The 18,924-nt window shown below is 41.0% G+C and overlaps 1 protein-coding gene across 8 annotated transcripts in view; it reads left to right on the plus strand.

Annotated features, from left to right (window-relative positions):
* Positions 1–18,924, plus strand: part of Snurf (SNRPN upstream open reading frame) — a 128,643-nt gene that overhangs the window by 99,856 nt on the left and 9,863 nt on the right. The window contains exon 1 of one of the 8 annotated variants that reach the window (XM_013125667.3): positions 11,165–11,314. The exons of 6 other annotated variants lie outside the window; for them this stretch is intronic. In XM_013125667.3, the coding sequence (XP_012981121.1) occupies positions 11,301–11,314 (14 nt within the window). In that variant the 5' untranslated portion in view covers positions 11,165–11,300. Of the gene's footprint in view, positions 1–11,164; positions 11,315–12,903; positions 12,948–18,924 lie in introns of those variants that run through there. One more of the 8 variants, XM_040733340.1, reaches the window with a different exon arrangement.

Here is an 18,924-nt window from a genome sequence, read left to right on the forward strand (position 1 = left end):
TCAGGGTGAGAGTGCACCTCACATTGTTCTATGGGAGTCCAAAGTCCGTGTGTATACTTGGGATGGGTACTGATCTGCTGCCCAAGGCTCAATAGATTCCATAGGCCTCCTCACTGACACTCAAATTAAGGGGGTATTGATCAGTCCCATGCTGGATTCCCAGGCTGATGCCTGGGTTTCAAGAGTTAACCTTTGTCTAGTCAGCTGTTTCTGGAGGTTAAACCAGCCCAGTCTTAATCCCTTTGATCACCAGTCCTCCCTCTCTGTTACTGGCTTTCTTGAGTTCAGCTCAGTACTTAACCAAGGGAGTCTGCCTCTTCTTCGATCAGCCATAAATGAAGTTTCTATTTCCCAGACTCTCTGGCCATAGGATTGTAGGCTGGCACTCCCCAGATCTATGTCTAAAATCCATATATGAGAGAGTACATGCCATGTTTGTCTTTTTGTGACTGGGTTACCTCACTCAGGATGGTTTCTTCTAGTGTCATCCATTTGCCTGCGAATCTCATGATTCCATTATTTTTTTCTGCTGAATAGTACTCCATTGTGTAGATGTACCACATTTTCTCTATCCACTCTTCGGGTGAGGGACATCTAGGTTGCTTCCAAGTTCTGGCTATTACAAATAAAGCTGCTATGAACATAGTGGAACAGACATCTTTGTTGTATGAATGGTGCAGCCCACTTTTTAATTGGATCCTTTGGTGTTTTGGAAACTTGCTTCTTGAGTTCTTTGTAAATTTTGGAGATCAGCCCTCTGTCAGATGTGGGCTTAGTGAATATCTTTTCCCATTCTTTGGTCTGCCTTTTTATCTTGTTGACTGTGTCCTTTGCCTTACAGAAGCTTCTCATTTTCTGTAGTTCCCATTTATTAATTGTCGATCTCAGTGTCAGTGCTACTGGTGTTATGTTCAGGAAGCAGTCTCCCGTACCAATTCGTTCAAAAGTACCTCCTACATTCTCTTCTAAGAGTTTCAGTGTGGCTGGCTTTATTTTGAGGTATTGGATTCATTTGGAATTAAGTTTTGTGCATGGAGATAGACATGAATCTATCTGCAGTCTTCTGCATGTCAATACCTAGTTATGCCATCACCACTTGTTGAAGATTCTATCTTTTTTTTCCATTGTATGATTTTACCTTCTTTGTTGAAAAATAGGTGTTCATAGGTATGTGGGTTGATATCAGAGTGTTCAATTTGATTCCATTGGTCTATCTGTCTATTTTTGTGCCAATACCAAGCTGTTTTCAGGACTATAGCTCTATAACAGAGCTTGAAGTCAGGGATGGTGATACCTCTGGATGTTGTTTGTTGAAGAGGGTTGTCTTGGCTATCCCGGGTCTTTTGTTTTTCCATATAAAGTTGAGAATTATTTTTTCAAGATCTGTGAGGAATTATGCTGGAATTTTCATGGGGATTGCATTGAGTATGTAGATTGCTTTTGGCAAGATTGCCATTTTTACTACATTTATCCTACCTATCCAAGGGCATGGGAGGTCTTTCCATTTTCTAGTGACTTCTTTAATTTCTTTCTTTAATGACTCAAAGTTCTTGTGATATAGGACTTTCACCTGTTTGGGTAGCATTACTCCAAGGTATTTTATGTTGTTTGTGGCAATTGTAAAGGGTTATGTTTCTCTGATTTCTTTTAAGCCCCTTTATCATCTGTATATAGTAGGGCTATTGATCTTGCATCCTGCCACTTTGGTGAAGGTGTTAATCAGCTGTAAGAGTTCCCTGGTAGAGTTCTTTGGGTCACTAATGTAAACTATCATATTATCTGCAAATAGTGAAAGCTTGACCTCTTCCTTTGCAATTTGTATCCCCTTGCTCTCCTTTTGTTGTCTTATTGCTCCAGCTAGAACTTCCAGTACAAAACTGAAGAAGTTTGGGGAAAGGGGACAGCCTTGTTTCATTACTGATTTTAGAGGAAATACCTTGAGTTTCCCTCCTTTCAGTTTGATGATGGCTGTTGGTTTGCTGTATATAGCTTTTATTATGTTTAGGTATGTTCCTGTTATCCCTGATCTCTTTAAGGCCTTTATCATGAAGGTGAGTTGGATTTTGTCAAGGGCTTTTTCAGCATTTAGTTAGATGATCATGTGATTTTTCTTTCTCAGCTTATTTATATGGTGGATTACATTGATGGATTTTTCTGTGTTGAACCATCCCTGCATCCCTGGAATGAAACCTACTTGATCATGGTAAATGTTTTTTATGATGTGTTCTTGGATTCAATTTGCCAATAGAAAGAGGGTTTCTATGACTTCCGTGTATATAATTGATTACATTGTATTCAAATAATGATACTTTGACTTTCTCCTTTCATGCTTCTATTTCCTTTATCTCTTTCACTTCACTTATTGCCCTCTCTAAGGCTCACATTTTTATAATGAATAGGAAGGAGGATAAACATCACTGTCTTGTTACAAGTCTTAACAAAAATGCTTTCAAGTTTCTTTTCACTTAGCATGATGCTGGCTCTAGGCTCATGTTGTAACATGTCCACTCTATCCTTGCCAGTAGCCAGGACTCTAAAGAAACTAAACTCTTGTTCCTGCACCAATCAATGGCACTAGCTCCTCAGCTAGGTTTTAAGCCTTGAAAGCCCCTCCATCTTCTAAGCTTAAATATGTGTTTGATCTTGTGTGGACTATGTATTTAGCTACAGCTGCTGTGATATCATGTTTCCAATAGCCATATCATTCATAGACGAAAATAGTTCACACCGTTCCTCCTGTTCCTTAGTTCTCATTTCCTTTTTACAACCTTTCTCCAGATATTCCTTGAGTCCTCGCAGGGTTTATTACAAATAATCTCTCTATTGCTGAGTTATCATGGTTGCTTATTCTCAGTGCTTTTAGTAATTATTCAAGTATGAATTGATCAGTACCAACCTCAATATGGATCTTGTCTAACCATGTTGACAACGACACAAATCTGTGGACACACACAAAAATATTTAGTATGCAGTTTGGCAAAATGGCTACTTATGGAAACATCAATGAGTTTTCCTCTAAAATTTACAACTACCCTAGCCGTGGTTTTGGTTTTCATTTGTTTGTTTTTTCCCACCATATTTACAGGTTCAAATTTCCTTCCATGGATCAGACCTCAATTCCAATCTAGAAAATGGATAGTTACCCCCATAAACATTGTTGCCACTCTTATACCAGTAGGTACTTCTTGTGTAATGTGTCACTATTGTTACATTACATGTAATATGTAATATCCAGCAATGGGTTAAAAAATAACTATCTTTTCTCCCTAAGGCAGCACTCTGGATAATGCTTTCTAGTACTATGTATCAAGTCAGCATGAAGAGTTTTCTGGTTAGTTCAAGGCCAATCTCTCCATGTCTTGCAAATAAAACGTGCCGTGCCATGTCTTCAAAAACAATGCCTTGCCAACAAGTTCTAATGGGCAACCAAGAATAATGGTAATAGCCTCTATAGCTTTAGATAATTCTTGGACTTCTCCGACCAGAACTCATAACATAGTGGCTGTTTTCTAGCACTGAAATCTTTACTTAATAACCTATGCCTGGTTGGGATACAATTGTTCAATAATCTGAGGTATATTATTATTCAAAAGATACACACACACAAACACACATACACACATATATCTTCACCAACTATTTTTGATGGTTTCCTTGACTGCCTAAGCTTGGCAGGGTTGGACCTAGCTCTGTAGACCATGCCGGCATCCAACTCAGAGCTCACTTTGCTTCTGAGTTTTGGGATTAAAGGAGTGGACCACCAAATCTGGATCTAACCTCTCAATTCCTTTTCACTGCTTGGAAATTTAACTGAGTTGGGTCTTGCCCTGAAGTACCACTCCCTTTACTCTATTTAGTACCAGGCTTTAAAAAATATAACTTCTTATGTTCTTTTTCTCCTCAAACTGTATAAGTGGTTATTTTTCTTATCTAGCTTGCTTATTTTCATTATAGATCTGTAATACTGGTCAATAATAAGCAAGAAGCACAATCTATACTGTGTAGTTTTGAAATGTTATCTACTAAATCTGTTAATCCCTAACTCTTCAATTTAGCCTCAGGCAGATTTTTATTTTTGGATAAGGGCAGAGAATATATATGTTCTTTACCAAAATGCCACAAGAATGATCTCCAGGCTACAAATTGTATTTTATCCTGAGACCTCTTGATCTAGGCTCTCACAGGTGAAATCACCCTGCACATCACGGACTTCCATGGTCCTACATTTTATGGCTTATTAAATTTTGGTTAAAGCATCCATTGCTTTCCCAACCCAAAGTGCCAAAGTCCACATTCCTGCATGAAAAAAAACCCAACCACAACACGATCAGGCCTATCACAGCAATATCTCAATCCCTGGTACCAACTTCAGTCTTAGGGTTTTGTTGCTGTGAATAGGTGACGTGACCCTGGCAACTCTTATAAAGGTAAGCATTTGGCTGGGCGTTGGTGGTGTACGCCTTTAATCCCAGCACTAGGGAGCCAGAGGCAGGCAGATCTCTGTTAGTTCGAGGCCAGCCTGGTTTACAGACAATACAGAGAAACTCTCTCTCGAAAAACCAAAACAAACAAACAAACAAACAAAAGAGGTAAGCATTTAATTGGAGCTGGCTTATATTTCAGAATTTTAGTCCATTGTCTTTATGCTGGGAAGTATGGCAACATGGAGGTCAACAGGTATACTGTGGAGGGAGCAGAGAGTTCCATATCTGGATCAGCAAGCAGCAGGAGAGAAAGTGAACCTGTGTCTGCCTTGAGAACCTGAAACCTCGAAATCTACCGCCAGATACATGCTTTTTCCAACAATGCCCCACCTACTCTAACAATGACACTCCCATTATGCCCATGGGTGTCATTTTCATTCAAACCACCATAGTATCATATACATATTTTTAAAATCTGTATTGTGTAAGCCATGAATACAATCTGTGTGTGTGTGTGTGTGTGTGTGTGTGTGTGTGTGTGTGTGTGTGTGTGTGTGTATGCTCCTATGCTCCTTGAATGGTGCATTTGCAGGACCTGAGTACCCAAGTGAAGTCATGATTCAATTTGTTCTCACTTTCTACTACATATTCTTGGAGATTGCACTTTGACACCATTTAAACGTCTCTGAGGGTAGAGATGGGGAGAGAGAGAGATAGAGAAGAGAGGTAGAAACAGAGATTGAAAATAATTGCGGTACTTATTTTATATAAAAGTTTTGCATATTTGTTGAACACACTGTGATATATTTGTAAAATGGATTGCTATCCAGCAGGATTGTTAGCATCATGCTTTTTGAAAAAAAATCATCTCTCTGCTTTGATAAACTTCAGTGATGTCCATCATCCTGGTGGCTGATGAAGGAAGTTGAAAGGTCAAATCTAAATACAAGAAGAAAGCAGAGAGTATAAAGGACAATCAGTAAGCAGGGAGAGAAAACTGGAACCCACACAAGGCTTTTTAGTCACAAAACTCACTCTTTGTGACATATTTCCTCCAGTAAGTTTACACTACCTAAACCTCACTAAACAGAGCCACAATTTGAAATCTAGTGTTCAAATACCAGACTCTCTGGGGAAAATCTCTTGTTCACACCATTACACTTAACCCTAGTCTGCCATGCCTGCCAAAACAGTTCCATGATTCTCATATGCTCCAGGACAATACCATGACCTTGGATGCTCCATTTATCTTATTGACAACTGAAAGTTCCAGGGCTGGGCAAATACCATCTACCCCCAGTTTGTTTTGTTGTAGTAAAGAAATTTACACTGAATCCTTGTGGGTGAAATAAACATAATAGGACAAACTCAATCATTTAAAAAAAGGTATTAAAGGGTCTTATCTCATAGCCCTTAATGACTAGGTAGAGTAGTCTATATTTTAAATCACAGAAATTGTCCTCTGCCTGCTACCACCTGGGACTAAAGGCATGTGCTATCACCCCCAGCCTCAAACTTAATTTTTTCATCTGCATAAATTTAGCATTCATATTTTCTGTACAATGTTGCCTGGGATTCAGATCCTCTAGAACTGCACTAGTGTAGCATATGACTTTTTGGTCACCATTTCTTTACGCATCCAATGCTCAGTACAAATCTCACATTTGCCTATGAGTTAACCCAGATAGGCACTTTGTCTGCTTGATGCAGTTCACAATGCCCTATTGTTATCTTTGGTACATTATGGACCTAGTTTCCCTGCTAGTCTAAACCGTTAACATAATCATACCCATCTGCAATCCACTCAATAAATTCTGTACTTCCTCCAATGTTTTTGTAATCTGTGATATTCACAGGGACATCTATTACTGCAGTAATAACTGAACTTTTTCTGTTGTGCTCCAGGACCTGATGATCATGGGGTCCCCATACTGCAATGACCAAGGGCATCCCGTGGCTCTTATGAGGGAGAGACACTTGTGCCACTGGTTATGGAGCTTGTGTCTGCAAGAGGGATAGTTAGTTTTTCTCTTTGTTTCCTCATTTCCACTGTATGGAGAATGACCATATCCACACTGCATCACCTGTCAGACTTTAAGGAACTGTTTCATTCCATTTCTAGATATCTAAAAGTGCTCCTCTTTAGAGTATGGTAGTAAACACCTCTAATCCCATCTCTTTGGAGGCAGAGACACATACATTTCTGAGTTGAAGTTCAGTCTGTTCTACATAGCAAATTCCAGACCTGACAGGACTACATAGTAATTCCCTGTCTCAAAATAACAACAAACAAAGCAGCAACAGTAACAACAACAAATATCTCCCAACAAAAGCAATTGTGATGTAGAATTTGCACTATTTTAGTTTCCTGTAATGGGCCTCCATTAAGGACCCGGACTGTATAGTGGTAAATAACATATTTTGCATGTAAGTTTATAAACAGTTGAATCTGAGTGGAACCTTTGTCATTTCCTACACATTTTCTCCTTTACCAGTTTCTTGCATAATGTGCAAGGAAACGAAAAGTAGGAATTGGTTAAAAGGAATTCTAATAAAGTCTAAGTAACAACACTCAGTACATTGGAGAAAACTAGTATTCCTTTGCAAGTAGATGTCTGATAGCTACTTTGTGTGCAGTGATAGCCACTTTCCACTTCTCATTCTAAGCACTGGAGCTCTATCTGGCTTGAACTTGTCCAGGCTTATGGACATATTAACCACAGTTCAGGATATGCCTCTTAGCCAGGAATAGGTCATTAACACAAAACACAATCACCAGTAATTTTGTAGAGTTTTTTTGTCTCATATTGCTTTGTTTGGGCATTTGTGTTTTTGTCTTCTTGTTCTTTCCTTGTCTATTTTGGTTATGACTTAGTTTCTTTTTTTGTTTTTTTTGAGACAGGGTTTCTCTGTGTAATATCTCTGGCTGTCTTAGATCTCACTTTGTAGAACAGGCCTGTCTGGAAGTCACAGATATCCTTCTGCCTCTGCCTCCCAAGTGTTTGGATTAAAGGCATATTTTACCACCTGGCCATTGGTTATGATTTTCTGTTTTTATGGTGTATATGTTTCTCATGACTTCTTCATTGCCATTTTATTTTGTTTGTTTTAGAGAAAGAGACATAGAGACGACAGAGAGTGAGAGATACAGAGGGGAAATAGATAAGAAATGTAGGCCGAATATGGGAGGAATTTGCGGAGGAGAATGTGTTGTCAGAATATCTTGTAAGAAAAAAAAATACTTTTTTCAGATCTAAAGAATGGAACAGTGGCTCAATGATTAAGGTTAGTGACTGCTCTTCCACTAGACCTAGGTTCACTTTATCTCACCCACATGAAAGCTCACAACCTTGTGTACCTCAAGTCACAACATCTGACATCTCTAAAACCCTCTGAGGGCATCAGGCATGTACCTGGTGCAAAAGCAAACACTGTTGAAATAATGTAATAAACTTTAATGAGAAAGAGAGCCCAAAGGGTAGAAACTCCTTTTGATTTAATGTGAAAACGCTGAGTCAGGCCAACAAGTTGTCCTGGAGGAAGGAGACAATTAAAGTAAAAGCTCAGGATGTTTAAAGTTCAAACAATAGAAAAAGAGGGGCCATTAATTTGAAAGACAGCAGAACATTCATGGGAGGTCTTGGGAGGAGGAAATGGAAAGTGATGCAGTTCCATTAGAATCTCAATAAACAAAAGGGGGATGTTAAAGTAAATACCTCACTATGTTTTTGGGAATCTTTGATTCCTGTAACCACAGCGACACCTAGCATCCAACAAAATTATTTCTGAAATTGTAGGAGAGTATTGGTAAGCTCTAAAGCAAGCTTAGTCACAGCTTTTGAAAAAGGGATTTCATGAAGAAACTACAAAAGGATCCTTAAAACAATTATTTCAAAGTTGTAACACAATGCAATATTGCTGGATGCGAAGCTCTCTGTTCATGATTTTCTGTCTCAATTCTGCTTTAATTTTTTTTTCTTCAGAGTCTCACTGTGTCATTCAGGATTGACTGGTACTCCTAGAAATTTGCCTGTGTCAGTTACCCAAGAACTAACATCATAGGACAAACCACAATGCCTATTTAGAAACGCAGGTATTATGACATCTTAAAGGTCAGTGTTTTTCAGGATTGACAAAGTCAGTGCCAAAGCCATTCAACTTTATTTTGTAGTGATTTTGAGGACATTTTCATGCTTTTTTCCAAATTTCAGTTGGAACATACTGTTTTTTTAGTTCAGGGACAATTCATGGTAAACCTCCGGATTCCCACTGTGTCTAAGGTGGCTGCATTTGTCAACATTCTTTTCAGGCTTGTAGTCATTCTTAGTCATACTGAAGCACACTAAATATCTACCCCCCAGGGCCCTGCTTGTTAGCAAATCTGTAATCCCTGGAATGGGATGCACAGCAGGAGTCTAAAGCCAGCCTGGTCACATAAAAAGTTACAGGCCAGTGAGAGCCACATAGTGAGACCTTATCTAAAAAATAAAACAAAAAACAATAGGTAGGGTTTTACTTTGAAGCTGAGGCTTGCAAATTCCTCTGAACTCCCCACCACATGGTTCCTAATTCAGTTTAGCATAGTTTCCATGGTGAATTCCAACCTAGGACAGAGCCTGTCTCAAAATCTCTCCCACTCCAGAAAAACAAAGCAATCCCCAGTTAGAGATACTGAGGATTTTCCACACACACCTGGAGTGGATTAGAGAACTTGCCTCAGAAAAGTAACAACAAAATTTACCCCCAACCAAGTGACATTGTTCCATTCCTAGCCCTCCTCTATTGTCTTTTTGATTTCTCTCTGAGTCTGCAATTGGGCGTTCATTAGCATTTCCTGACAGCAGACAACAGAATCTATTCATGTGTTTATTTGATTGTCAGTTTTTAAATCTTAAGTTGTGAGAACTCCCATTTTAAATAGTTTCTCTCTGACAAAAAGGGGATGTTCTGAGTTCATGAATTCTTTGAATATTCTGACTATTGTTCTGATTATTATACCTTAATTGGTTTCTTGTTTGTCATAAGATTTCTTCCAACCTGCTTTAGTGTTTTCACTTTCTTAGCAGTGTTCCTTGAAACCTTATGTAACTTATTATTTTTGATTGCTTTTGTTTTACCTATCAAATATAATCTAAGTTAGCACATATGTACACTGATTTTCTTCCAGGTTATTAATATTTTAAATTAGGTAGTATCTATTTTAATTTTGGTATTTACTGTGGTGTAAGAGTCTCAATCAGATTTTGCAAGTTCTATAGTGACAATGCTATTAAAAATATTTTTGCATTAGATTTGATGACCTAAAAGGTCATAACCAAATCCCTAACAGTTTGGCTTGAGGGTTAATTTTTATGTACAAAATGATCAAATAATTAGAGACATAGTATAATATTACAAACTATTTAGATAAATTTAATGACAAATTCTTGCTCTACCTTATTTACTGTTATACAGTGAATATGCTAACTCAGGCCTATAATTAATGTTATTATTTTTAAGGCAATGACTGAGCCAAACATCATGATTTTTTTGTGCTGCCTGGAAGGCTCTTTATGTCTTTGCTGGAATCTAAAATCCTCTTATTTTATTTCCTTTGTAAAACAAAAGCCCACCTTGAACTCTTTTCTGATCCTCCTGCTTCTGTCATGCCAGTTCAAAAGATCACCTTTTAATGTTATGCAGCTTATTTTGGAAGTCAACTTTTAAGTCATTTTATAAAGAAATTATTGTATTGCAAATATTTCCTTTTTTGCTTATATATAAATAAATTTATTCACCAGTTTTCCAAAGCTCAGGTGATTGTTAAATTTAAAGCTGTCATTTAAGTTGAATATAGAATGGGAATGGGACTGTGGTCCCCTGCAGTGAAAATTAGGAGAAAACATTAGCTCCATAATATACATTAGAATACCTCACCAACAGTTCTATAGGGTGGTCAACAAGAAAATGTAAAGGAATGTTAAACATTATGTAATAATTTAGTAGACAAGTGAATTTCCCACTTTTGGTTTTTACTTGGAGTCTTCTTTTATATGCAGATAGATCTGGGTGATGGCAGCATATGCCTTTAATCTCAGCACTCAGGAGGCACAAACAGTATTATCCAAGTTCAAAGCAAGCCTAGTCTGCAGAGTGAGTTCTAAAAGTACACAGAAAAACACTGTACCTAAAAGCCCTAACCAAATAAAAGGTTGATAGGTTTCACCACTAAATGCCCCTCTTTCTACTAAAATTTAATTGCACTGTGATTTGGAGGAAACATTTTCACAGTTGGCCCCAATCATATAGAAAACAGAAAGAAAAAACAAATAATCACTACGTTTAAAAATGGAGAATTAACAGGGTATTTTTCTTTTGTACAGGTTTCATTTCTAACGCATCACGGTAATAAAAACCCTGTCTCTACATGTAGCACATGACAACCTAGAAATCACAGTGCTGTGAATATTGATAATCAAGATCTTTTTTATCACACATAGTAAAAACCTTGCTGTTTTAAAATCGCGATCTATTGACTAGCGATGCTTGCTTGAAACCATGCGTCAACTAAATCTTTTTATTTTAAATGTACTTAAAAATAGGTAATTGTGTTCATAAGCTCATGTTGACAGTTATTTTCTCAAAATACTCATTCAAGTTACTTTACTGGGATGGCTCGGGGACTGGTAGCCATCTCTTTGCAGGTCATTTCGGTCAGAGGGACTTGGCGATCCCTGCACTGCGGCAAAAATGTGCGCATGTGTGGTCTGTCCGTGGCTGGGACGCATGCGTAGGGAGCTGCGTGACAAACCCCAGTCACTGCGGCAAGTCCAGCTTAGAGCGCAGAGGGAGCTGGAGATGTCTGACGCTTGGTTCTGAGGAGCGATTTGCAACGCGATGGAGCGAGCAAGGTCAGTTAGTTCGGCGGCTTGCTTTAGTCGTCAGGGTCTTCAGATTCTAGATTAGTGGACTTTGAGGTTTTTGGTTAGCCAGATACCTTTATTTTGGAGAATCAGAGAACAATCCCTTGGAGTCCCTAGAAGGACTCGTTGGGGGGCAGGGAGATCTGCTTTGCCTTTGGCACTGGAAGTCACGACCGGACTGTGGTGACAGTCTTAGGGTGTGACTGTGGGCTTCGGGATGAGGTAGCTGCTGCCACGACCCCCGGCCATGAGGGAAGATGAGCAGGGTCGGTGGCCCAAGATCGCAGCAAGGTCTGCGGCCTTAGCACCGAGGGGGTTGGGGAGGCGAGCGTTATCCGCAGCTGCGGCACGGGGGAAGGGGATCAGGGTCCGCGGCTGCGGCACCGAGGGTGGGGTGACCACTGTCCACGGCTGTGGCACCGAGGGATGGGTAATCTGGGCCAGCGACTGCGGCACCGAAGGAGGGGTGACAACGGTCTGCGGCTGCGCACTGAGGGAGGGGTGATCAGGGAGGGTCCGCTCCTGCGGCGCCGAGAGAGGGGTGACCACGGTCTGCGGCTGCGCATGGATGGAGGGGTGATCCGGGAACGGGGCTGAGGCCCCGAGGGAGGGGTGACCACGGTCTGCGTCTGCGCACCGAGGAAGAGGTGATCAGGGAGGGTCCGCTCCTGCGGCACCGAGGGAGGGGTGACCACGGTCTGCGGCTGCGCACCGAGGGAGAGGCGATCAGGGTCCGCGACTGCGCCACTGGGGGAGGGGTGACAGCCGCAGGACCGAGAGAGGGGCGGTCAGTGTCCACGGCTGCAGCACCGAGGAAGGGTGATCACGGTAGGGCACCTGCGGCACCGTGGGAGGGAGATCAGGGTCCGCGACTGCGGTACCGAGGGAGGGGTGACAGACAGAGAGAGGGGTGGTCTGGGTCCTCGCTGTGCACTGCACCGAGGGAGGGGTGGTCCCGGTAGGGCGCCTGCAGCCAGGATGGAGGGTTATCAGGGTCCGCGGCTGTGGCATGGGGGAGGGGTGATCAGGGTCTGCAGCTGCGCACCAAGGAAAGGTGATCAGGGTCCGAGACTGCGGCACCGAGGGAGGGGTGACAGCTGGGGATGGAGAGAGGGGTGGTCAGGGTCCACGCTGTGCACTGCACAGAGGGAGGGGTGATCACGGTAGGGGGCCTATGGCACGGAGGGAGGGGGTCATCTGGGTCCGCGGCTGCGCACCAAGGGTCTGCCACTGCGGCACCTGGGAGGGGTGACCTGGGTGCGGGCTGCCGCACTAAGGGAGGGGTGACCACAGTCTGCGGTTGCGCACGGAGAGAAGGTGATCAGAGTAGGGCGCCTGCAGCACAGAGGGAGGGGCGACAGCCACTGACCGAGGGAGGGGTGATCTCGGCCCGCGACTGCGGCACCAAGGGAGGGGTGACGAGGGTCTGCGGCTGCGCACCTAGAGAAGGCGATCAAGGGAGGGCGCCTGCGGCACAGAGGGAGGGGTGACAGCCGCAGGACCAAGAGAGGGGGAGGTCAGGGTCCGCGGCTGCGCAACAAGGGAAGGGTGATCACGGTCTGGCACCTGCGGCACCGAGGGAAGGGTGATCAATGGCTGCTGCTACAGTACCCACAGAGAGGTGATCACGGTAGGACGACTGAGGCAGAGAGGGAGTGGTGATCAGGGTCCGCGGCTGCGGTACCGAGGGAGGGAAGAAGGGCGGGGTGACTATGGTCCTCGGCATCGAGGGGCGAGCACAGGTCTGTGGACCAGAAAGAAGATGAGCAGGGAAGGCTGCCACGGCAGTGAGGGTAGGACTAGCGAGGTCCATAGCTGCTGCTACGTCAGTCGGGGGGAAGGCGATCCCCGTCTGCGGCGGGCAGGTGGTTCGCCCGGTGAGGGGACCGCAGCTCGATTGCTTCAGTGTGCCTGTGGTTTTTGCAACTGGAAAGATGCCTGTGGCCCAGAGAAGTGGTAGGATAGCCTGGTTGTGGGTTGTTAGAGATTGCTTTAGGATCACCATGGTTTGGGGGCCTTAAAAATTGCAGGAGGGTGGGTGGAGGGGCTTGACTATCTGGCAGAGCTGCGGGAGCTGGGGGTGTGACGTCACCGCGCAATGCAGGGGCTGAGCTGTCAGAGGCTCTGCAAGGGTGTGGCCCGCTGGAGGGTGTGTGTGTGTGTGTGTGTGTGCTGGGTTGGATCTGTGGAATGTACCAATGTAAGGGGAGGGGGCGAGGACCGACCTTTTTTGATGGCCGAACCTCAGACCCCTGATTTCATTTTATTTTAATTTTTTTTCTTGCAATCTTCTCTGGTAGTCGGGTTGCAGACTGTGTTTGTGTCGCTTCGTTTTATAGAATGGTTGCCTGCTTTTCAAGGTGGCTGTGGGAGCCGCAGTGCGATGGTTCTTGGTTTATTTATTTATTTTTTGCCATCAATTAACCATCCCCCTCACTGCAGCATGAGCGTATGCAAAATTTGCCTTTATCCCGGAATTGTAGCGGTAGCGAAGACAGTGTGTCTTTTGGCTTTTTATTTTATTTTATTATCTTCCTTCCTGATGTTCGGAATTCAATATCTTTGAAATTCTTTATTTCCAAGGGGTCGCGTCCTGAATAGAATCAAACGCCATTGTGAGGTTTGCTAAAGAAAGATGGCCGCTGGTGCAGAGGCGCTGGTGTGCGCAGGCGCAGGCTCAGCTCGGCGCATACGGGGGTGGGTGGTGGGTGGGGTGGGGGGGAGTAAGAAGACCCCCTCCCCACTTTGCTCACTGCGGCAGTACCCGGCAGAACCACCTGCTTGTCAGTCCCGCAGCGTTCGAATGCCAGCCACGCCCTCTTCTTCAGGACCTTGCCAGCTGAGCCCAGCTCGGGTGCCCGCCCACCCCACCCCTCCCCAAAAAGCACTGCGGTGCGCATAGGAAAAACCCTATGCTGTGTGACTGACACCTGCCCCCCCCCCTGCCTGCACTGAGGCCAGATGGGAGCTAGCTGAGCGATTGCGCAGCATTGGTGCTCAGAGCAGGGCAGCCATGTCCTTAAATCTGGAGATTTTAGCAGCTCCTCTGCCCCTCCCTTTCCTGCAGTGCCGCAATGATGGGGGGGGGGTTAGGAGGGAAAGGAGACTGGTTTGCGCAGGCTCATTCTAACAGGCTTGGTCCTGTTTTTTCTGTGACCTTTGGTAATGGAAGTCGTGGGGCAGGGGTGGGGGGGGGGAGGTGGGATAATACATAGAGGCTAGAGGCTTGTCAGACCAGTTAGGTGAGGTGAGGGTTTAGAAAAAAAACATAAAAAGGTACAACCAGCTCAGGACCGACTGGAGATGCTTTGCGATAGATAGACTTACCTGAAGGCTAGGGAATTTATATTTGTTTAATGTGCATATATTATTTTTGATACCTTGCTACTGTTCTGTATGTGGTCAGAATTTTTTTTAAGGCAGGTAAGATAACTAAACAGCTCTTGGCTCTGTGAATTGTTTTATTTCTATTTTACAGATTTAATAATTAGCATTTGCCTCAATGTTAGCATTACGTCATCCATTATGTCTTACAGTGATGGGTTTGAGTCAGCGGGTCAACAAAGATGATGAACGTGACCGTCAGTGGGCCCACCTACCCAAGTCTGTAGCAGCTAATACTAGAAATTGTATTTTCTTATAGAGAAGAAAATAATGAGATAACTAGAGGTGTGCACGGTGTTGGAACTAATCCTCATGAATAATTTTTATTGACATTAAGTTAATGATATTTTTCATGTTTTTTGAAATTGAAGCTACTCTGAAAATTTGAAAGGATGATGAACCAAATAACTGAGTTTTTATATTCTTTATTGTCCATGTTTAGGATTCTGACATAACCCATATTAAATTTCAGGCATGGTATGTATCCCAGGCTGTTCTGGGGCTGCTGATCTGCCCCTCCCTTCCTGTCTGAATCACAGATGTGAGTGATTTATGCATGGATTTAAGTATTCACTTTTTTTTTCTCCAGGATTTTTCCTTCCCATTTATGAATAAATAATATATATATACATATACATATGTATGTATATATATTTGCTTTGGTTTTAATTTTAAGAAAGGTAAATTTAAGAAGATTAACTGTTTCCTTCTATAGCCCAGGTTGACCTTGAACTTGCAGTCTTCATTCTTCAGGTACCAGACTTACAGTAGCTTGAAAAAAAAATAACATACATTTTAAAAATATATATATAATTTATTTATTATTAGTCTGTGGGAGGCAATACCTTTTGGCTCATCTTCTGACCCTTCACAGTTTGCTTATTATTGCCCACCATTTTATAAATGTTGAATCGTATACCTTTGATTATTCTTTCCCCTTTTTTAGAACCTCTGAACTTACCATGTATCTGTCCTAAGAAGTGATTTGGTCCTGAGACTGGTTTTGATCTTACTGTTTTAAGGCAGGCTATAACTGTAGCTCAGGCTGGCTTCATCCAATTTTCAGTAGGCTTATAAATGTTGTCATTATTACTCAACCAGACACCAGTTTTAAAATGGTATTTTTCTTTCCCTTGATTTAGATGAAATTTTAGTCAAAGGAACATTACTGTTATTAAAGGTGCAATTTGGTCTGTTCACAGAACTTAACTGTGTATTAACATGGCTGGCTTTTTCATTTAGTCACTGTCATTTTACTAAATACTCCTATTTACATTTTTATTATTCCTCCATCTTTTCTTAACCATATCTTCATTAAAAATTCACATTTAAGATGTAGTCTTTAAGGTTAATCTGATATAATTATTACTATACTTACGTTATTCATCTGATTCTAAGAAAATTGCTATATGATTTTGATTTCTTGTGGTCTTCAGGCATTTTTTAAAATGTGGAAATATTATTTGTAAAGGAATGTAGTAAGGGAAGGGAGAAGACAGGCAGAGGAGAGAAACTGATGGAAAGACAGACCCCAAATGTTCATAATATAGCTGTGTAGCCCAGGTTGGTCTAGAGCCTTCCTGTTTCAACTTACCAAATGTTAAGATACACAGACATGGGCTACCAAGCCTGGAATTAGGGGTTTCTTAAGAGGTCTATGGAGTCCATTATGAACTTGTGCTGATTGTATAGTACAAGTTAGTGATGCTCTTGATTTGACCTTCAGATTTTATGTTGAGCTTTTGCTGAAAGAGTTATAAGTGCTTAAACCAAAAAAATCATAAGGTATTTTTATGTTTCATTTATGGATTAGGGGATACCTGTGGTGCTGTCTGTCCCTACCTTTTTTAGGTGGAGTGGGGAGGGGCTGAGTTGCAGCCAGGGAGATTTAATTGATGCTGTTAACCTCCTAAACTCATTGCATACAATAAAGTATAGCATGGAATCTTGACATTTCTCTGTGATAGCTGGCCCAGAATTTTCTTTCCACTAATTTTCCTCAGATTTTGTTTGGAGGTGCTGACACTTTTTCTGATGTCAGATGAGCACACACTGGCAGGGTATCAAAGGATCTTTATTTTCTCGGAGATTATCATTAACTTTTAAACAGAAGATACTGAAGTATTCTGTTAGGAAATTTTATAGGAATAAAGGCTTCTGATTTGCAGTTTATTTCCAAAATAGAATTTGCTGGTGACAGTGATTTGTAAAAAATTAATGCCATGCCCAGAACTAAGGTTTTCTTTAACATTTAATTTTTCCTTATTTGCATGTTTGAACAATTAGGCATCTTATAAATGTGTCAGTTTTTACATGAATGCCTGGGATTGAACTACACCAGTATTTTCAAAATAAACTTCTTAGATGATTCTGTATATAAAAGTTAGATTTAGAAATTGAAATAATAAGGCATTTTATATTTTGTATTGATGATTTAACTTTGCCTTTTTCAAACTGAGCAGTTCAGGAACTAGTGACGAGCAGATTTTCTGACAATATTCTTTGCAATTGCAGAATTTGGACTTAGAATTATGTTGGTAGGTTATCTATTATTCAAATTTTATAAAATGGGTCTGCTGGTACTCACTTATAACCCTAGCAATAATCAGCACTGTAATCCTACCATTAAAGAGATTTATATAGCAGAATCATTTCAATGCCATCCTTGGCTTCAGAGTAAGTTTGAAGCCATCTTAGGGTACGTGAGAGACCCTGTCTCAGAATATTAAATTATCAAACACATTTGTGAGTCTACTGTTGAGCTTGGCAGAGTGCTTCGTTTCTGTAAACGAATGTATTCTGGTGTATAATATGTCACATCGGGTTTATTTGTCCTTAGCAGACATTTAAAATCTTAGCACTTTGGCAGTTATTAATTACTCCAGGCTTAGTACATCTTTACATATTTCCATTACCTTCCTCTGGGCTGTGCACTGTTACTATCAAATGATAATCTCGAGGTATTTTAAAATTCTCATTTCTCTGATTAACAATATTTTTCATATGCTGATTGGCCACTTAAATATGTTGTTAGGAAAGCTGCTTACCCATTTTAGAATCAGGTTTTGCACTTTATCTGTTTTGCATGAAAGCTGTAAAACATTTGCTTTTAGGTATCTTCATGTGAAATGCTTATCCATCATCTCTGAAACCTCCAATTTTTTTCTGATTATGTTTTCGTTTTGCCGTAAATATTTGACTTCAGTCAATTATATAATTTACCAATCTTTGCTCTCTCCCATTTGGGATTTCCCCACACTAAAATCCAGCTTACTTTAATACCTGTGGCTTGCCTGCCTTAGTGCTGGTATCAGAGGAGCATGCTGTGATCCTGTGCAATCTTGGTTAAAATTCATTATGTTAAGTTGCTTATAACCTAGTTGTCATTTTATCTGTTGGACACCTTAACATGTTCTTAAATTTTATTTATTTATTTTTGGATTCCTTGAAGGTTTCTAAAAAACATGCTATTAATTACTGGTCATATCCTTAAAGTAAAAATGTAGGCAGTTTTAAAAATAGGTGAGATTCAGAAAATTGGCATTTGGTTCTGCTTTTGAGTGTCTTTCTTGCCTTGTCAAAAGCCTTTTCATTTGTCTTTTCTGGTTTTGTATTTCTAATATCAGCGGCAGTTCCTAACATGGCCACACTGAGGCTGTCAATTTTCAGTTTGACGAGGCGGCCATTTTGTGAAATGTTCTCAGACCTTAATATGGTAGTGTTTTTTTTCCCCTATGTTGTTGATAGCATTTTGTTTAAGCTACCTTACTATTTCTTTGTAAATCCCAAGGGCAACTAAATTTACATAGTTAATTTTTAATTAATAATTTTACAATTTATTTTTTATGTTTCATACATCTGCTATACAAAAGAATCATGGTCTAAAAATAATCCCAAATATTTGGAATCAGCTTTGCTATTTTGGGAAATCGTGTATTTGTATATATGTCTGCATATATTTTGGGTGTGTGTACATGTGATATCTGCCTATATGTTTGAGACAATGGTAGATGAATATATTTTAATTCACTTTTTGATCTTTAAATCCAGGTTTTCTGATGCAATGTCCTCCTATAACTAGACTATATTTAAATTAGAGATTCTAATATTTTTAATTAGAAAATATTCTAATATTTTCCCTTGTATTGATCACAGCATTGTTTAAGACATGGCCTCCTCATGTGTTGGGCTCTGGCTGGTTCTGAATCCAATAT

This window comes from Mesocricetus auratus, unplaced genomic scaffold (genome assembly GCF_017639785.1).
Source record: "Mesocricetus auratus isolate SY011 unplaced genomic scaffold, BCM_Maur_2.0 Super-Scaffold_100030, whole genome shotgun sequence".
Lineage (NCBI taxonomy): Eukaryota > Metazoa > Chordata > Mammalia > Rodentia > Cricetidae > Mesocricetus > Mesocricetus auratus.